At 45.4% G+C, this 21,547-nt stretch overlaps 1 protein-coding gene across 5 annotated transcripts in view; it reads right to left on the bottom strand.

The window, feature by feature from the left end:
• Positions 1–11,693: 11,693 nt before the first annotated feature.
• Positions 11,694–21,547, bottom strand: part of GPR156 (G protein-coupled receptor 156) — a 54,777-nt gene continuing 44,923 nt past the window's right edge. For all 5 annotated transcript variants that reach the window (XM_050957642.1, XM_050957651.1, XM_050957660.1 and 2 more), the window contains 2 exons: positions 18,137–18,298; positions 11,694–16,724 (listed from right to left, as the gene is read on the bottom strand). In XM_050957642.1, coding sequence (XP_050813599.1) covers positions 15,330–16,724; positions 18,137–18,298 — 1,557 coding nt within the window. In that variant the 3' untranslated portion in view covers positions 11,694–15,329. The remainder of the gene's footprint in view (positions 16,725–18,136; positions 18,299–21,547) is intronic.

The following is a 21,547-nucleotide window of genomic DNA, read 5'->3' as shown; positions in this document are numbered from 1 at the left end:
TCTAATGCAGACCTGGCCGAGGGTAACTAAAACCCTATCCTTTATAACAACTTTATTTCCAAGTAGAAATACTGCTTTAAAAATAAACAAACTAACTCAAAATGGTCCTTTGCTCACCCCAGCGCAGCGTAGCCAAGGATGCTTGCTGGAAGTATTCTGGTCTTTCTGGGAAATTACCTATGTTTCTAAGTAGTCCAAGGGACCAGAGATTGTTTAAGGTCTGGATCTCATGAACTAACAGGAACAGAAACTATAATCCTTTACCACTGAAAAGTTAAGTCCTGTGAAATCTAGTTACAGTGAACTTCAAGGGCAGATGCTGGCCACAGGTTCAGTATTGATAGTGCCCAGCTGTATAATTATAATGTTATATTATATTGTAATTTTTTAATAATTATTAAGTTCATATAATTTTAAAAAAATCACAGATTGCAATCAGTGTCGCACTGCTTACATTCTGAAATCCACCTTCCTGGACTTCTTTGCAGCAAACTCACTTCCCAGGTGTGTATGGTCTTGCTACCGTCCGTGGATTATTTTTAAGTATAATTACACCTTCGCAACACTGAGAGCCCATATCTCGGGAATTGGGTGGCTTTTGGAGGGTCTATATTTGCCCTGGTTCTGGGAAACCCCAGGACCCTCCAGCATTTAGGAGGGGCTCTAAGATCTGTTTTCTCGTGGGGCTGGGAGGGGGAGGGGAGGGGAGGCAGAAAAGCAGATGGATGGAGGACCCCTGTCCTGGTGGGTGGTAGAGAGAACAGAGTTGTTGGACCCCAAGTCCTGGTACTGCAGGGAGGGGGACCCCAAGACTGGAGAGCTGAAAGGCAAGGAGGACCCTGAGGCAGGGGGGTGATAAGGGCTGTCCCTGGCCTGGAGATGGCATTGGAGGACCCCACCCAGTGCTGGGAGAGGGGAGAAAGGGCAGTGGAAGGGGGAGGTGTGGAGTACTAGGCGGACACCAGTGCTGGGTGAGGGATAAGGGAGACTACTGGCTGGCACTCACCTGTGCTGGGGTGAGGGGGCCCCCTGTACTGGTGGAGGGTCCTGCCAAAAAAGGGAAGGGTCTATCTGAGGCAGAAGAGCAGGGTCAGCCTGCCCTGCCACTAGTGGTTGGGGGGTGCTAAGACTCTGCAGCAGCAGGCAACGTCAGGAGCCAGCAGAGCAGAGTGGGCTGGGGCCGGGTCGCTCGCTGCTGCTGCCACAGAGACTGATTTCGAGCCTGGGGGGGGGCCGCAGGCAAGAAAAAGAAATAAATGCATGGGCCAGTGAGTGCAGGGCATGGGCCTGACCCCTGCTGCCAGTGCCAGGCCCCCTACTAGTCCCCCGGGCCACCCTGCCCCCCCAGCATCCACCTGAAGGGCAGGGCCGCCCAAAGCACGGGACCCAAGACAAGTATCAGAGGGGTAGCCATGTTACTCTGGATCTGTAAAAAGCAACAGAGAGTCCTGTGGCACTTTTAAGACTAACAGATGTTTTGGAGCATGAGCTTTCGTGGGTGAATACCCACTTCATCAGACACATGTAATGGAAATTTCCAAAGGCAGGTATATATATGCAGGCAAGAATCAGTCTGGAGATAACAAGGTCAGTTCAATCAGGGAGGGTGAGGTCCTCTGCTAGCAATTGAGGTGTGAACACCAAGGGAGGAGAAACTGTTTTTGTAGTTGGCAAGACATTCACAGTCTTTGTTTAATCCTGAGCTGATGGTGACAAGTTTGCAAATGAACTGAAGCTCAGCAGTTTCTCTTTGGAGTCTGGTCCTGAAGTTTTTTTTGCTGTAAGATGGCTACCTTAACATCTGCAATCATGTGTCCAGGGAGGTTGAAGTGTTCTCCTACAGGTTTTTGTATATTGCCATTCCTAATATCTGACTTGTGTCCACTTATCCTTTTACATAGCGATTGTCCAGTTTGGCCAATGTACATAGCAGAGGGGCATTGCTGGCGTATGATGGCATATATAACATTGGTGGACATGCAGGTGAATGAACTGGTGATGTTGTGGCTGATCTGGTTAGGTCCTGTGATCGTGTCCCTGGTGTAAATATGTGGGCAGAGTTGGTATCAAGGTTTGTTGCATGGATTGGTTCCTGAGTTAGAGTTGCTATGGTGCGGTGTGTGGTTGCTGGTGAGAATATGCTTAAGGCTAGGGGGGTGTCTGTGGGCGAGGACTGGCCTGCCTCCCAAGGTCTGTGAAAGCGAGGCATCAATGTCCAGGATGGGTTGTAGATCCCTAATGATGCATTGGAGAGGTTTAAGCTGAGAACTGCAGGTGATGGCCAGTGGAGTTCTGTTGGTTTCCTTCTTGGGTTTGTCTTGTAGCAGGAGGCTTCCGGGTACACGTCTGACCTAAGACAGTTGCCCTGGTCTGTCCTATGGACGGGATGGCTCTGCTTTTCATATAATGTGTAATTAGATTGTGGAACTCAGTGCCACAGAATGTCACTGAGGCCAAGAACTCAGTCCTGGATCCACAAAGGCACTTAGGCACCTACAGTCCAGACTTAGGTGGCTAAGTCCCAGTTTTAGGCACCACTGCAATCCACAAAACCCACACTTGGTCCCTACGTTTTTGCAGTAAAAGGTCCAGTAGGTGCCTAAGTTTCTGCCTCTAAGCGTGGGTGCTGCTACCTCAGGCAGGTGTCCAGATGTCTATCTCACACCTAACACCCATCATGATACTCAAACCAGGTGAAGATAGGCAGGGCAGCACCTATGTCACCTGCAGGGCTTGATCTGGTAGGGTGCTCAGAGCACACCTGGCTCTACACAAGACAGCCAAAAGAGGGGCCAGCCTTCCTCGTTACCTTTAGCCCAGTGGTTAAGATACTTAACCAGGAGGTGAGAGACCATAGTTCAATTTCCCCTTCTGCCTCATGAGGCAAAGGGAGTTAAACAGGGTTTTCCCACCTCTTAGATGAGGTGACTAGACCATGGGATAATTCTCTCCTATTCTGTTCTTGAAGCCATTCCACTTTGTATAAATAATCCAATATTAATTGGGCCAGAGACATTGAGAATGACTCTATAGTCAAGTGGCTAGAGCACTCATCTGAGAGGTGGGAAACACTGGTGCGCTAAATGAGGCAGGGAAAAACAGTATGTGATTACATAAAGATTGTATACTAATGCATATGCACAAGCGGGCCAAATTAAGGATACACAAGCAAACTTAATTCTGGTATTTCCTAACTTTTGGGGGCTTGATTTTGCGACCTTAATGCTCTTTTATCATAGTTTTCTGGGCTTTTTAAAAGGAAACTTTAAAAAAAAAAATCCCTGAATGGGTCTGTCATAAACAGATTGTTAAGGGTTAATGTCTCTTGTACCTGTAAAGGGTTACAAGCAGGGAACAGGACACCTGACCAGAAGACCAATCAGAAGACAAGATACTTTTAAATTTGGGCGGAGGGAAGCTTTTGTGTGTGTTCTTTGTCCGTTGTGGCTTCTTCTCTCAGAGAGTCTGAGAGAGACCAGGCATTACTACAGGCTCTCTAAGTTTCTTTTGGTAATAGTAAGTAAATAGTAAGTAAAAACAGGCGGTTTAGGTTTTTTGATTGTTTTACTCTATTTGCAATTGTGGATCTGGCTGGTTAACTTTTATATGTGTAGTTGCTGGGAATATTTTGATTTGTATTGGTACTGGGAGGAAAGTCTCTTTCAGGTGTCTATAAGCTATAGGACCCTGTAATATTTACATCTTGAAGTTACAGAGAGAATTCTTTACTTTTTCCTTTCTTTTATTAAAAGGTTTCTTTTTAGAGAACCTGATTGATTTTTTTTCTTGTTTCCCTTGTTTTATTCCAGGGGATTGGGATAACTCACCAGGACAGGTGGGGGAGACGGGGGGGGGGGGGAGGAGAGAGAGAATCTCTCTCTGTTTTCCTTGAATCTGTTTCCCTCTTTGTGGAAGGGAAGGGAGATGCTTCTCTGTATAGTGATTTAAGAGGTTGGATCAGTATCTCTCAGGATAGCCCAGGGAGGGAAATTCTGGGAGGGGGAAAGGTGGGGGAATGGTTTATTTCTCCTTGTTTTAAGAATCCAAGGGATCTGGGTTCTTGGGGTCCCCAGGGAAGGTTGGGGAGGTCAGAGTGCTCCAAAACACTATATTTTTGGGTGGTGGCAGTGCTATCAGATCTAAGCTGGTAATTAAGCTTAGAGGATTCAGGTGCTAGTGTCTCATTTTCTGAACTCTAAGGTTCAGATCTGAGAAGGAATGCTATGACAGGGTCATAAGCAGGGCTGAAACCTTTCAATCCATCACACAGACCTCTGCCACTTGAAGTAATGAAGTAACTGCTAGCAGTAGTAGGATGTTATCCTCTATGTGGACCAGGACCAAAGGGATATAAGACATACTGTGCGGTGGGTTTCATAGCTATTTGCTGCCAGCAAAGGAATGGTGAGACTGAGGAATCCTGGGTTCCATTCCCAGCTGTGGAGGGGAGTGTCTTCTAGTGGGCACAGACCCTCTTGCCTGTTTCACACCCTTTCTGCCTTGCCACAGACCTGTCTCTTCCCTACCCCTAGCTCTTCATCCCAGTCCCATTCTTGCTGCATCCCTGTGTCCCTCACCAGGCTCCTCATCCAATCTTAGTCTCTTTCACCTCCACCCCATACATAGCTCTTTCCCCCTATCTCTTTGCCCAACCAGCTTCCCCCACACTCCAGCTCCTTTTCAGATCTATCTTCCGCCCCACACAAATCAGTCCCTCACCTGCTCCGAGTCTCCCACCCCCTAATTCCCAGTCCTACTTTCTCTTTCCCCACCCTTCAGTCCCAGTCTCACCAGGCTCTTCATCTCAGTCTTCTCCTTTCCCTTCTTCTTCGTTTGACTCTTGTCCCCACTGTGTTCAAGCCGGGCAGCTTCCTTCCCCACACTGCCTAGGCACCAGCAGGGGATGGGGTGGGAGCATGTGTCTTTGAAAGCACAAGAGAGGGGAAGGATAGCTCAATGGTTTGAGCATTGGCCTGCCAAACTCAGGGTTGTGAGTTCAATCCTGGAGGGGCCATTTAGGGATCAGGGCAAAAATCTGTCTGGGGATTGGTCCTGCTTTGAGCAGGGGGTTGGGCTAGATGACCTCCTGAGGTCCCTTCCAACCCTGATATTCTAAGAGAAACAGGTTCTCAGTTCTGTTGCCTAGCACCACAGCAACTACAGAGAACTTCAGATTTTACCCCTGTAGCCTTGGGCTGGAGCGTGCTCAGTAGCTCTCTGGGGTTGGCACACGTGCAGTCTGGTCAGCCCTAGAACCTATGAGGAGATGGAGCATGCTCAGGGTGCATAGACTCTTCAGAGATCGTAGCCACTAAACTTTCTAAAAAGTCACCACTGAGCATGTGCAAGCTAAGATTTTTCCATAGCTTGGCCAAATTTGGGTAGATTTTCACAGGATCAGAACAAGGCAGAAGTCTGGCACAAAGGCCAAATTTCTGCTAAATTTCAAACTCCAAAGCATGTGGTGCTAGTGTTTCCCACAGGAAAGGTCACCTGAATAAATTTACAGGAGAATCTCAAGTAAGAGTAAAGAGGTTATTTTGCCTCAGCTATATTTGGCACTTGGGTAACCGTGGCTAAAGTACTGCATCCAGTTCTGGGTGTCAACAATGCAAGAAGGATATTGATAAGCTGGAGAGGTTATCAGAGAAGAGTCACATGAATGGTTAAAGGACTGGAAAACCTGCCTTTATATGATAGACTCCAGGAGCTCAATCTAGTTATTTTAACAAAGAGAGGGTTAAGGGATGACTTGGTTACTGGCTACAAGTACCTACATGGGGGGAAACTATTTGATAATGGGCTCTTCAGTCTAGCAGAGGAAGGTATAATAATCCAATGGCTGGAAGTTGAAGCTAAATAAATTCAGACTGGAAATAAGGTGCAAAATTTAACGGTGAGAGTAATTAACCACTGGAATAAGAATGGGTGTGGATGCTTCATCACTGACAATTTTTAAATGATTGGATGTTTCTAAAAGATCTGCTCTGGAAATTATTTAGGGGAGTTCTATGGCCTGTGTTATACAGGGGATCAGACTAGATCAGAGGTTCTCAAACTGGGGGTCAGGAGATGTCAGCCTGCACCCCAAACCCCACTTTGCATCCAGCATTTATAATGGTGTTAAATATATATAAAGGTGTTTTTAATTTATAAGGGGGGAGGGTTGCACTCAGAGGCTTGCTATGTGAAAGGGGTCACCAGTACAAAAGTTTGAGAACCACTGGACTAGATGATCACAATGATCCCTTCTGGCCTTGGAATCTATGAATATACAGAGTCAGCCATTACACCAGACTCCGTGCCTTTCACAAAGAAAGCTCAGGTTCAGTCACTGATTTCCTGGCTTGAGCCTTCCTTCAGCAACCGAGTCTGGCCAGCCACAGTCCTCAGACCATACCTTGCCTCCCAGCAAGGCTTCTAGTTCCTGACTGTCCATACCTGCCTACACTCTTTCCCTTCCCAGCTTCCACCACTGGAGTTCCCCCTTTTTAAAACCAAACCCAGAGCAACCCAGAACAAGTGGGACCATCTGGCCTTTAACTCTCTCTAGCCCAGGATGGCATCTCAGCCTGTAGCCAGCACAATTTCATATGATCTCTAGTGTCCTAAAATTAATTGATTTAATCAACTGGTTGGTCACAAATATCCCACTCATAAAAATACTTAATGGTACTCCATTCTGGACTTGCAGCATAGACAGTGACAAAAATACAATGGGCTGTTTCAAATAAAGGAATATGTTGAATGACCTCCACCCCAGTCAATGAATCATCCGGATCTCTCCCATCAATCATCTTGCTTGCTATTGTAAATGCATTTCTGATACTGTGCTCTTGGGGCTGTGTCAGATTTGCTGATTTTGTGGGAAGAGATACAATGTTTATGATGCACATAGACAGTTCTGTGTTGTGTTCAGCAGAACTGTCCATTACAAGGGCAACTTTCGCTGTCTACCATTTTTAAGCCAATGCTCTTAAAACAGCTACAGGCACCAGGCATTCTGGTTGCTTCTGTGCAACATAGATAGATTGCAAACCTGGAAAAACCCTGAGAACTTGAAGATTTTGCTATAATGAAAAGATCTCTCTCAACAGTTCCAGACATGTTGCAGCAGAACAAAGCTGTGACCTGTTCTTTCACCCATCACCCCTGTGGGAAGGAAGATCTTTAAAAGTCAGTGTCTCATTTCTGACTCTGCAGCAAAACAACCCAGACTGGTCACAAAGGGAAATTATTTTACCATAATCCTGTAAAAGGAGAGGCAAAATCTCAGTTGTCCAGGTTTCAGATGCACAGATGTTGGCAACTAATCTCTAAATCCTATGAATTCTTTTTAAAATTCTGGATTTTGAGCAGCCATGGTAGGTTTTGGTCACCGTGAAACATAACTTTCCCCTTCTGCTGCAAGACTGTCGACTTTCTGGATTATGAGGAAGCGTGCCCAGTGCCACTAAATAAACAGGATGCTGCTGCTCCAGCATAAAAGGCTCTGTTTTACTTCCATGACCATGGCCACTTGCAGTCTGATTGCACAGTGAGGCAAGTTCCCATCGGCAGAGATTTTGAAATACTTCACCAGACCTCTCTAGCTTGCTCTTGGTGTTGTTTCAGTGGGGTCTGCAAAATCGCCACATAGGTGTGTGATAGAAATCCCAAATTTACAGTAGCAGATATGTTTCTGAATGTAAGAACGGCTCTTGGCTCATTAGTTAGCCTATGGTTACGTTCCAATTTGAGCCAGTAGTCAGGTGACCCTTATAACTGAAATTTTCTAGCTCTACGTGTACAAACACATAATACAACCACACAAAGAAGTACATTTGCATTCATTGAAACCGATGATTACAAACTGACCCTCACAGAGTAAGTGGTCATTATCTAAACATTAAATTGTATTGGATCTCTCTGGAGAGAAGACAGAGATCTCCAGAGCTGACATCTCAGCTTTTTTTCCCCTTCATTTCTCCCCCAATTCATGCTCTTTTGGTTGCTTATTCATTTCCTGAACAGATGTTTTGGTTTCTTAATTATGACCCAAGGCCTGTTGTCTGGAATGAGTAGGAACATGTCCTCTCATGCTGTTGCTCTTATAATGTTCAGCACATCTTTAGCATCCACCAGCTGAGGACCTCAAAGTGCTTTTCAAATGTGTATTAAGTAAGCTTAAAATCATTATTAACCCCATTTTCCAGAGACAGTAGCTAACGTTCAGAAAGTTTGTGATTTTTCCATGGTTACACAAATCAGTCAGCAAAGCCAACATTCTTGACACCTAGTTCTTTCCTTTAACCAATAGACCACATTTCTTCCCCAGGGCCTATTTCTGTTGTTATTTTATTTTGAGGGCCAAATTCTGCCCTCAGATATAGTCATGTAGCTGTAATACAAGTTAGTGAGAGCTCAGTGCTTTTGTATTGCAGGGCAGAGTATAACCCAAAGGATTTATCCTATGACACAGTAGTTGAGCAGTTAATGCAGTGTGTATAGGGACAGGAAGGACTGCACAGCCGATTTACTGAAGGACCCGGATACCAAATATTCTGAGAACTGGGAAATCGCTGTCTCCATCAGAGCAGCATGGGGGCTGGATTAAGAAGCAGGAGAGTACTTGATGTACTATTATTGGTATGAAAACTATTGTAATGGGCTAACGAGCGGATATTTACAACCATTGTAATCCACCACCGAGGGAGATTTAACTGTCAGAGGAAAATCAGTCTTTATCCAGCATCGTTATTATTTGAGTAAGCAGCTAAAAAATAGCTGTGTTCTAACAAGGGCTTTTATGTTTTGTAATTATTTATAGGGAAACTCACGATTCAAGGCCCTGCCCAGCATTGCTACAAATACAAGATGCAGAGGTGTTAGCCCACATTACTTCCTGTAGCTCTCTAGTTTTAAGCATCTTCCTGGCTTATTTGATTTAGCTCATGTATGTAGTTTTGCATTCTCCCTGAAAACTGACAAATACCCCTCATAGGCTTCCCAGCTATTTATATTTGCTCTGCATGATAAAGTGACTGTATCCTGATATATTGGAGGTTACCATGATACTAAAACATTTGTTTGTTCATGTTCCCTCCCTGCAGACTGCCTGAGACACACTGAGGTGCCACTGAGCCTCCTAATCTAGTTGTAGTAGGTACTGATAGACTTTCTCAGCTATTGGAGACACCAAGATGCTCCCGAGGCACATCAGGGGCTGAGACACTTGTGCCAATAGCATGGCTCTGGCAGAGGGGCAAACTGATGCTTCCAATATGCCATTCTGATGTTTCCCAATGAATAACCTTTTTAGTAACAGATCAGAGCGCGTGCGCTGAATGATGCAGGGAACACAGTGAATGAGATGGGTCATACAGGCTGCTCTGTGCCTTCATTCGCATCCCCTTCTGATTGCGATTACCATTATATAGATTTGTAGTGAATCCATCGATACTGGTGATGGATCAATGTACATGACAAATGCTGGGCAGTGAATGAGCCTGGGCTCTTGCCAAATGTGATTGCATAATTACAGGTTGTGTTGTAACACGGTGAGTCTCACAGTGTGGTCCATGGAGCACTTGCTGCTGAAGTGCAGAGAGTGGCGTGGCGTGGCGTGGCTCAGCTCTCCTCCTGCTTTTCAGTTGCTAACTTTCACAAAGACAGCGAAAAATACACCAAGTGCTTCCCTAATCATACATTTCAGTGTTGACCATTGCTGTAGCTGCAACAGGGATGTTGTGTGATCCTGGAAGGAAGGTATCAAAAACACACTCACTCTAGTAAGATGTGGTCTACAGTGTAATAACACTTGAAATGCATTGTAAGGAGAATGAAGGTTACATGTGCTACCGTTAAACTCAGCATTTCCTGACTTTTGTGTTCTTAACCAGGCAACCTTAACATTATTTTGATATATTTTTAATGGAATTTATTATAAAAAGATATCCACTGAGTAAACTGTAGGGATCATTTAGATTAAACTGGTGCTGGCTTTGTGGGTCATCCCAACTACCCACAAATACACTCTGAGTAGGGTGATATCGTCTTACTTTTAATAACATTACTGCAAGTCAGTAGTACTAGTAGTTTACAATACTCTCAGGTTTGTAAAGTGATGCACAGAAAATCCAAGCCAGGTCCCTGCCCCAAAGAGCTCACTATCTGTGCTGCCATAACATATATAGACTGTTTCATTAAACAGAGTCACAGTAGGTTTTATTTTTTACATATAAGCTACAAGAGTTGCAGTAAGTGTCCTAAATGTCACTGTGTTAGTGCTGCCTGCTTGTTTTGTCCAATTGACCAAAATTTACTTATAAAGTGACACTTTACTATCATTTCCTGCGAGAGAGTGTCCTAAACTCCCTTCCAACAAATGTTGCTTTCTAGAAGGGAGGATGATGCCTCTGAGTTCACCTGGGGACTAGTCTTGTGTCCTTGTAATAGTGGCAGGTGTTGGATGTCAGGAATTGACTTCCAAAATGCAGGATTTCAAGGTAGCCAGGGTTCCAGGATTTTAGCCCCAGCTCTGCCACTGGTTCACTGTTTGGTCTTGGACAAGTCACTTTACCACTCAGGGCCTCAGTTTCCCCATTATTATAGAGAGATAGAGCTATTATCTACCACTGGGTAATAATAAGCAAAGCGCTCAGAAGATGCGGAGTGATATGAAAATGCTAGTTATTGTTAATAACATGCTCTAGGGGCAGAACCAGTGCACATTTCCTGTACCCCAATGAGCTTGCTCTGGGGAGCACGGCAGAGTGCTGCTCTGTCTTCCTTCTATCTTTTGAAGTTTGTTTTTTCCTCGTGTCAAGTGATAGTCGAGGGGGAAGTTGTTATCAGGCTCCTCTAGAAAACCCTTTTCAGCAGAAACACAATAATCACTGCCTCACTGCAAGGCTGGATAGTGCAATGCTGGAATGGATATGGGCTTGTTAGCACCTAAAAGAGCAGAGCGGGAAAGGGTCAGGAACTCTGGATCCAGCTGGGCCATGCAAAGTGTAACAGGGACCATAGAGAAGCGATTCATTCTCTACCAGGAGGCATAGAATGGAGAATACAGGGAAGGGAGAACTGTCTGTCCATATACTTAGTCAGCAGCTAAATCATAATTAAATAATAAATACAATTAATGATTTAAAAATTTATGTTTGTAATTTATTGAACAGAATAAATCACTGTACAGGCACCAGTGAATCACTCCTCCCAACCCTTCACCCCCAAGAAAGTAAGAATTATGCCCATTTTACAGAATTAAAAGCTTGAGGGACTGCAAGTTGAAGTGAATTATCCAGCATCAGGGATGACACACAGTCCTGGGTTTAGACCCCTACCTATGCTCCTAGCTGCAGGAATGGACGCTGAACCCAGGACTTTCCTGCTTCTAAGACACAAGTCCTGTCTACTTGAGCTACACAGGAACATTCCTTTGCTACTAGTAGTAGTATGATTTTTATCTTCCAGGGGTCTACAACCACTCAGGGAAGTAAGAGACACAAACGTCACTGCAAGAGACTGTGGTGAAAATACCTTTAATTTTAAACAATGTTTTGAACAAGCTAAGAGAAATAGAAACCAAGGAAAGTATAAATTAACCAAAGGTAAAGTACAAATCAAGCTAACTGGACAAAATAAATGAATGAGATACCCTCTTAATGAGAGTCCTCTTCCCAGCTTGTTCCCAAACCCACAGACAGCCCAATATCTGGCGCATGCAAAATGGTAGCAGCACGTAAAGGACGGCATGGGGCACAAGTTCCCACACTGTGGTCTGTGAACCACTGGTGGCTGTAGAACACTTGCTGGTGGACCACAGAGAGCTGGCTCTTCTCTTTTGCAGCCGCTAAATTGCATTACAAGATGCTAAATATCCATGAAATACTTTCTTAATGTTATTTTCAATGTAAGCAAATGCCGTAGTTGCCACAGGGATGTGAAGTCACAACCTCTCTATTAAAATGTTCTTCACGCTGTGAAAGAGTTATAGAACCCTGGCAAGCAGAATAAGGGATTGCCAGGGGTTACTCGGAGCAGGCACTTTCCCTGCCTTTTGAGTCCCATGTGACAGTGGTCGCATTCTTTGCTGCTGGCTCAGAGGACAGCGAGAAAATGTATCCTTCCTAGGAAGACAGTCTTAGATTGCAAGCTCTTTGGAGCAGGGACTAGTTTTGTCTGTGTTTGTACAGTGCCCAGCACAAAGACCCCATAATAACAAAAGGCTTTATACCGCCTCCTTTTCACTTGTAGCCAGCCTTGTCCATTGCACAGGGTGGCATCCTAGACACCAACACTGCCCACATGACAAGGCTATTGACCTTTTGTAATCCTGACCTTGGTCAGGTGACTGGGGCCCAGAAGTACAGTTCAGTCTCCAAGCAAGTTACACACTTGCTACACTGCAGTTCGGGTGGGATGCATGCAGCTGCTGCCTCCCTACTCTAGCTCCCCATCCTGTGTGGAGCCACCAGCAAAGGGATGGAGAGCTGGGAGGGGATGCAGGGCAGCAGCAGTCTTCCCTGGTCAGAGTTCAGAACTATGGCTACTTTTTCCAGGCTCAGCTGCCTAAGGCTAGGGACTGTTTGCTCTTGCCAATAACGTTCCCTGTCTTATCTGGTGTAAAATACCCACCAGATGCTCACACACCTGCCAGTGCCTCAGAGGGGTGCCCCAACTGTACAGCACTAAGGAACTCCCTGGCAATTTGCCCCGAGTTCTGTGGGCTTCCTCTGATTTGCATATCCATGAGCATCCCGAGATCTGCTGAGCCTTGTAGCAGCACCTGCCTCAATGGAAGAACCGCCATGGTATGTTTGAGTCCTTCAGATGTGTGCACACTGCCTGCACTTGCAGGGAAAGCTCGGCCAGAGGCCACTGCTTAGGTCTCTGCAGGCTGCACTTGTCCCTTAGGGTGTCCCAGCTTTACAAGAGACAGAGCTGGAGTGACTTCCAGCTGGCCGAGCTGAGCTCCAAGCAGCCTGTCACAAAAAATAATGGCTATAAATAAAACATCAGCAAAATTTTATTCTATGCACCACACATTTGCACCAGGCTCTAGCATCTTCCCCTCAGTGCAAGAGGTATGGTTGGCCATGCAGAGCTCAGCTGGGGCTTGTCCACAGATTTAAATTAACTCTGCACCTCTCCCCTGTGGAAGCACTGCCAGCCCCTATGCATTAATGCCTGCTGGAGGTCACGAGCAAACAGGGAGAGGGCATATTGCTGTATCTTTTTGTTCTGTGTCCCCCAACCTCCTTAGGGCGCCTCGTATGCCAGGGGAGCTGGTGCCAGCCCCAGTGCTGGGGTGCACTGAGAGAAGTCTTTTGTTTCTTCCCTACCTTGTGCACCTGTATAGGTGGCCCATGCTGTGTGATTACTTTGTGTCAGTAGGTTCCACCTATTCAATGCATTTAATCAGCAACAGAACTGTCATGCTGGGCAGCCCCAGACACTTAGACAGATATGGGAACAGCAGCTCAGGAATGAATACAGCTAGAGGGAAACTGGTTTTCTTTAACTGTTAGGGGTGACAAGTGAAGGAAAACAAAATTGGGATGGTGTTCTTGTTTGTGTCTTTATTATGGACAAAGCAGGGCTGAAAGGTGGGATATTTTTCTTCAAAAGATACATTTTTCATTGTTTTTACCTTGGAAATCCAGGCCTTGTCAAGCCTGGAAGATTCTATGTGGGCTAGAGCAGTGGTTCTCAGCCAGGGTCTGGGGCCCTCTGGGGGGCCACAGGCAGGTTTCAGGTGGGCTGCCAAGCAGGGCTAGCATTAGACTGGGGCCCAGAGTAGAAAGACATTGGACTGGAGCGAGCTGGGGCCCAGGGTAGAAAGCTCAAGCCCGACCACATGGGGCTGAAGCTCAGGGCTCTGAGTCCCGTCACCTGGGGCTGAAGCTGAAGCCTGAGTAATGTAGCTTCATGGGGGCCTCTGTGGCATGGGGCCTTAGGCAGTTGCCCTGGTTGCTACCCCCTAACGCCAGCCCTGGCTTTTATATGCAGAAAACCAGTTATTGTGGCATACGTGGGCCATGGAGTTTTTATAGTATCCTGAGGGGCCTCAGAAGGAAAAAGGTTGAGAACCCCTGGGCTAGAACACTAGTAGAATTCTGACATTGCCAGAGAGTAATTGAAAAGGGATTTTTACTTACATTGTTTAAAACTGTTTCATTTTTGTTGATGCCTGTCTAACACAGACCTCCATTCAACCAAATGTCAGCACCCCTCTCCTCCTATGTAAAGACGTGTCAGATCGCAATAACTATCTGAGGTTGTCTCCCCCAAGAGGTCTTCCAGCAAAAGCAGGGATACCAGGTTTGATATTCCTGATATATCTAAGGTAGACATGAGCAGAAAATACTAAGAAACTTCAAACCTTTCTCACCTATTGTGTCCACCATAAAGAAGCACAAAAGGGCACAAACCCAATTTTAAAAAAACATCTGCAGTGCTGTCAAGCTTTTTCTGCTTTCCCCCTTCAACTCTGCTCAGTATCTACCTGCTGCTGTATATTTAAACTGAGTGAAATACAAAGTCAGATCTGGAGAAGTCAGCCTTGGATTTCATTAGCTTGCTTAGAGACCACAAAACAAAAATAGGAAGTCTAGTGTTTTCTGCCACCCCCAGATTCTTGCTGTGTTGAGAGACTAGCTCATTAAGGCTGAATGCCAAGGTGAAAATAATTCCAGATTTCTTTTTTACAAATTCTAATTGAATGAAATGTTGATGAAAGGTTCCACACTGACAACTCCGGGGGACTGAAAGTCTCTGTTTAGCTGTGTGCTGTACAGAGCAGGAAGAGCATGGGTCAAAGCTATTCAAGTCTTCCCCATACACTGCTCCCCATCTGTGCAAATCACCTTCTACCCAGAAGGAGCCCTCTAAGATGAGAGGGTAGTACAGTCAGCCTGGTCAATTCAATCCTTGACCTCCTTGCTCAGAGTGCTGACAAGAAGGCCAATTAGTGTGATGAGTTTGTATGTGATGTCAGCACCTGTCCATAGCAACTGGATTAAAACAGCCAATTCATTTCAATACCACTAATCAGCTATCTGATGGTTGTGACTGTCAGTCACACCTGACCTAGACTGGATCTGAATTAGCATCCTAGATAAGTAAAGGATTTGGCCCAGATTCACAAAGGTACTTGGACACCTAACTCCCATTAATTTCAGTGGGAATTAGGCACTTAAGCAGCTTTATAAATCTGAGCCTTTATATCCCATTCCCAATTCTCTGAGCAACCCACTTTCCTCAGATGGTGCGTTCATTCCATACTGTTTAAAACGCTATTTGTCTGGGGGAATGCCTCTGGAATAGGATGTCTTCATTTACATTTACACCAACGTAGGTTTCAGATCATCTTTGAAGTTCACAATGGGCTGAGGCCTGCCATAAAGCTTTGTCCAGTGGGCTAGGGACCCGCCAGGCTCTGGGTCTGTGTCAGTGGTGCAGCTGTCACTGGAGTCACCAGGGCTGTGGAAGCAGATTTCACAGTGAGGCCTGTGGCAGCAGCTGAACATCTCCTCCGAGCTGCTACTGGAGTCAGAGTCTGGATAAAGGCACAAGGAAGGCACAAGAGGTTGTTCCAGGTCCCTCCCAGCATTCCCCTGCTGCTGCTGGAGGCTGAGGGGATGGGGAGGATACAGCAGAGCACTGGAGTTCTTCACTTGGGCAGAGCCTTGGTGTTTGTTTGAAACTAGGCCGTTCCCTTCACGGCTTTGTTCTTCAGGCCAGTTCTTCCTATGCTTCAGCTGGAAGCTGGACATTTTGTTGATGACTGATGAGGAGGGTGATGGCTGATAGAGGAACCTTCCATCACTTGTGTCACCTGCTTTATCCAGAGATGTTTGAGTTAATCCGTCACGGCTCCAAGTGCTCTGTCCGCTCTGTGTCCTGCTGACTGGCTTGTTCGTGAGACACCACGCTTGTGGGGTTATGGACGCAGGAAAGTAGGTGGAAGGTGGATGGACTGGGATTCTTCTTCTTCGCCGTCTTGTCCTGTAAGGACTAAGGTAAGTGCAGATGCCTGTGTAACTCTCCCAGGGTCTCCAGGCTGCACTCTTTTCATGTTCTGCATTGTGGCTCGGTTGCCTAGGCCCCTTGGGTGATGCCTGGGCACTAACTATGCTGCCATTGCTCAGCTCTTGCAAGATTTCCTGCAACTTTTCACTGACCTTTGAGGGCTGCTCTTTGGTTGCTGCTGAGCTCTCTGGTTGCTCTGCTCTCCCATCAACTGCTGAGAGATTCTGGCTCAATGGTATTGGTGGATTGTCGATACATTTCTTGTTGTTTGGAGGCCTCCATTGCTCTTGGCCATCCTTCGAGCTGTATTCGGAGATGTCCATAGGGTTATAAAACAGTGCCTCATAGCAACTTCGATCTTCTGGTGAAGTGTTTTGGTGCTTTATATGTTCATGGTTCTGGATGATACCAACACAAACTTGTTTGCCAACAGACACTGGACTGCACTGTGTATGTGGGAGACTGGGACAGCGCCAAGGGTTCTGCTCTTGACCAGGGTGGAAATTGTCTCCATGCAGCCCTTCAGCTTCCATGGCACAGCCACTGGACTCAACATGACTATCTGTGTTCTGAGCCAAGATGGAGAAGGATGTGGAAGGAACAGCAAGGCCCATCGAATCATAGCTGCACTCTGCAGACATCAGCCTCATCAGCTTCTCCTTAGCATTGTTCACTTGCTCTTGGAGGCTTTCAATCACAGCATTTTTCTGTAACAAATCAAAAATAAATAAATAAATAAATAAATACATCAAATTTGGTGCAGAAAACAATGCTAATACTACATTAAGATTAAGGATTTAAAGGCAAACAGGTCAGGAAGTCAGTCTGTTTTTCAGAGGAAATGCTAGTGTGTCAGTCTTTGGGCTTGTCTCTTGAAACGCTATTGTGCAACACTCATTACAGTGACAGGAGAGGTTCTCCCATTGGCCTAGGTAATCCACCTCCTTGAGAGGCAATAGCTAGGTCAACAGAAGAATTCTTCCATTGACCTACTGCAGGTGTGGTAACTAGAGGTGCTGGGAGTGCTGCTGTACCCCCTGGCTTGAAGTGGTTTCCATCATATCCAGCGTTTAGTTTGGTTCAATGGCTCTCAGCTCCCTTACTATAAAAACTGTTCCAACACCCCTGCCTAGCACTGACTACACTAGGGATTAGGTTGACTTAACTATGATGCTCAGAGTGTAGATTTTTCACACCCCTGAGTGATGTAGCTGGAGCAACTTAATTCCTGAGTCTAGACCTAGTCTTTGAGCTGTCTATTTAGAATAGATAAATGTCTTTTAGAGACAAAAGAGTGGAACATTAAGAAAATGCAGCAGGAAAAAATTGCTCCACTGGGGCCTACTTACTGGGAAGCAAACCATTATACTGCAGTACAGAAATGGCACTTGTTTGTACAGATCGGAGAATCCAGCGACAATTATTCAAAGTCCCATATAGAACTATCTCCTCTAGTTTCTAGAATTCTAGTCCTGCACAGTTCTACCCCATTACCTTCCAGATTTTAAATAATATAGTTTGAAATAGCAGAATCACATCTTTAAAATGAAATGTGAAGCATGTGCAACCCGTTGCTTTCCTAGATGCACCTCAACATGTCCTTGAACATTTGCAAGATGCGCGTATTTGAGAGATTGCATATAGAAACATTTGCACCAATTATATTGGAACATACTGTTGTTCTAACAACCAAAACACTTCTGGCTGTATAATTTGGAGAAAGCCAAAAGGGAGTGGAAGCCGGAGACCTTTTGGGATAGGACACATCCCCGCTAAATTAGATCTTTGTGTGAGCTCAAAAAAATCAGGCCATTTTTCTGCCAGTTTCCCTAATTTATGCATCAAGTTTGATAATCTGGAGAAAAGATGTAAAATCATTTTTAAAAATTCCTTTCCAGGTATTATTTCTTGAGGGAAGCTGATGCAATGGGAAATCTCCACTTTGACCGGTTTGTGACAGAGGGTATTCTAACCTACAAATCCTTCAGCAGACAAAGGGGGAGGCGGGGAGAGAGTACAGCAGAGGGAGGACAACAGCTGCTGGCCACTGAGCCAGAGGGAGATCAATGGCTGGGACTGCTCTTTCCACTAGCACGAGCTGCCTATGAGTGCAGATTACCTCAGTAAGCAGCCGTTGCATGGAGTTCTTCTCCCCTATCAGCTGCCAGATCTGCTCTTCACTGTACATGGAGTGGAAGCTCTTGCTGGGGCTGGAAAAATATTTTGCTATGTGGCTAATGGTTTGGTTCTGTTCTTCCTCAAAGGCTTTCCACTGCCTGAGCTGTTGAGTGCAAACATCCATTATATACATATGAAATATATATACACACAGAGAGACAGACAGATAGATACAGAGAGAGAGACACACACACACACACACACACACACACACACAAAGAGCAGGGAGAGACAAAGAGAGGGCGTGACACAGACATGCACAGAGACAGAGACAAAGGGGTAAATTCACGTACGTGCGCCTTGATCCTCCCCTCAGCCCCATCCTGTGTAGCCTTTGGTTTTGGCTGCTTGTGTAGACACAGTTAGATCCTGCCTATGCTACAGTCTTTAACTGTGTTGTAAACCAGGGCCCCTCTGAGTCAGAAATAGACAAAGACAATGTCTCACACATTAATCTTGAATCATGAATGATATGTTGAAAACCAATACCACTCAATATCTGCTTTTTTTCCACTGGTGTCAGAATGAAAACCTAGTGTATTCAGGCTCCAGCTGTTCATCTATTTCAGATGAATGATGGAAGAGCAAAACTATTAGGAAAATCAAGCCGACAAAACAAAAGGTGAATTACAAAGCTTGAGCTAGATAAAAAGCTCAAGCTCTCAGATCAGCAACAGAACAACTGCGCATGCAGGAACTCTATGATAAATTGCATGGTGCAGCTCAACAGCTGGAAATCAGCTCCTACTTGAAAAGATATTATTATTTGAATAGCACCAACAGAATGCTAGGCACTTTACCGAGAGGATCTGCCCCCTGTTTCAAAGAGCTTACAGTCTAGCTAATCAAGACAATTCCACTGCAACAACTGATTCCTGACAAAGCTGATCTATCACAGAGCAACTTCCAGCCCTCCCTAGACAAAGTTATTGAGGACATGAGTTCCTGAAGAAGAAATAGGCACCTGACCTGACCTCACAATGTCAGGAAGAAATAAAGTTGGGAATTATTCATCAATATTTGGGTATAAAAGGTAATTACTTGTTATCCTTCAGTTTGCACATGTATTCTGCTAGTGAGAGGAACATAGGAATTGCCAGCCCTAGGCCATCCAGTCCACTATCTTGTCTCCAACAATGGCAAGTACCAAGGATTTCATAGAACGGTGCAAGAAACCTTGTAATGGACAATTATGGAATAATTTGCTTATTGCAAAAATTTCTGCCTAACCCTTGTCAGAAGTTAGCTTTTGCCTTGCAGAATGAGGGTTTATACATTTATGTATCACAGATAGCAACTGTGGATGTTTTCATTATCAATTTAAATGCCAATCCTTTTTAAATCCTCCTAAGTTCTTGGCCTCTGTGATAACTAGTGGCAGAGAGTTCCATGGGTTAATCATACAATGGGCTTTTTCTTTAAATGGGTTGTATTAATCCTGTATTATGACAGTGAAGAGGAGCACATGATTTAGCCTCTCTCTGCACTTCATTATTTTATGTACTTCTGTTATTATATGGAATTTTAAACAGGTATTTTTAAAAAATTGCACTAGCTTAAAAAAAATGTTTATATGCATATAGTGCTGTGAAAGGCACTGGATCAACAGCCCTGGAGAGTCACTGCCTTTAACCAGAGATCATGAACTACCCAGGAAGCAACAGCAGGTCAACTTTCCTCTATTCCACGCGTACCCATGTGGCTCAGCTATAAACAAAAGGTACCTTCCCTAGGAGTGAAAGGGGAACTCAGTGGTCCATTCAGTGCTTTCCCCTTTGAGACTGCAAGCATCAGTTGTGAGGGTGTCTTTTGTGATGTGGTCAGTTGTCCACTAATTAATTTCACATGGGCCACCAGAGATGACCCTTGACACTACTAACCTAATCCAGATTAAAAGAGACACCCTAAAGTGACAGGCTCTGCAATCCGTTTAGTTAATTTTTTCCCCTGTCCCAGGAATCTTGCTCCAATGATCTGGTCCCCACTCCACTGTCTTGATCAATTGCTTTCACAGCAACATAGTCTCCTCCTCCTGTTCTTCCTCATCATTTGACCACCAGTGTCCTCATCAGAGCAGGTGGAAGATAACAATGCAGCATGCACTATACTGAACTGACAGCCCAGGGAGACAGACTGCGAAGGCAGGGTTCACTCAGGTGATTTTATAGGGAGAACTGTCATCTAGTGGTAGAAGATGGAAACTGAAAATCAAAAGTTCCAGGTTATATCCTGGCTCTGACATGAATTTGCTGTGTGGGCTCAGGCAAACTGCTGCCTCTCACTGTGCTTCCATTTCCCCATCTGTAGAATGGGGCTCACAGACCTCCCCAGGGATTGTGAAGTTTAATTCATGTTGATGAAGCTCAGGAGTGAAGGTGCTAGAGGAGGGCAAAGCACTATCTGGGTGGATTCTTTAGGGAGAAGCAGATTTTAGTGTTTGAGACAGAAGGGCCTCAAGGTGGGGAACACAAAGTAAGGTAGCCAAAGTGCCTCACCGTCTGGCTGAACAGAACAGAAGGGTATTTGTCACCCCTCTCTGTAGCTTCCATATTTCACTGAGGACAGAACTGGGCTTGGGGAGTAATGCAAGTACCAGATGGGAGGAATCATCATGCAGAGCAGGAATGAGTTGTGGGTAGACAGAAAGAGCAGGAGGTTCTGTAGGCTAGGATTGAGGTGTTTTGTGGTGCTGTGTGAGTCTCACAGACAGAGTGGCAAGGGGCTGCAGGTCAAGATTGAGGGGTGCTAGCAAATGCACTTGCACAGACCCACTCTTTCCTGGGCCTGGTTTAAGACAGTTCTATCTCTGTTTCTCCCTCCCCGGCTCATTCCCTTGAGCCCTCAACTCTTTAACCAATATAGAAACCAATCACCATCCATTTCTTCTTTTCCCTCTTATTATAGCAACCTGCGGATTGCATCCATTAACACAGACAGACTGTGGCCTAGCACAGCAGATTCCTCCTGAAATACACAGGAAGCAATGAACACAGCCCTGCCAATAGCTTTTCTTAAAATAGCTCCCACTCCTCCCCCTCCCACACTGGAGAGCTGGGCTTTACTATCTGAGTGTGGAGAAGAGCAGACGTCCCAGGGGACAGCAAAACCCACTGTCAGCCCAGGAAGCATCAGAGCCCAGTGAGGCTGCCTGCCTGCATTGCAGCACGCAGGCTTGCTCACTGCCCTGCTTCTCTGGAAGAGAAACACTATGGCAGAGAGAGAGAGAGAAGGACAAGAGAGACAGAGTAGAGGCTGTAAGGTGTTCAGTACTATGGTGATGGGTGTGGTATAAGAACCTCAGCAGAACAGATTAGATTCACCAGCGGTAACCAATCCCGTTGTCCAAGTCCAT

The sequence above is a fragment of the Gopherus flavomarginatus genome, chromosome 1, assembly GCF_025201925.1.
Source record: "Gopherus flavomarginatus isolate rGopFla2 chromosome 1, rGopFla2.mat.asm, whole genome shotgun sequence".
In the NCBI taxonomy this organism is placed as follows: Eukaryota; Metazoa; Chordata; order Testudines; family Testudinidae; genus Gopherus; species Gopherus flavomarginatus.
The sequence above is the reverse complement of the archived record's forward strand: the minus strand, read 5'-3'. Positions and strand labels throughout refer to the sequence as shown.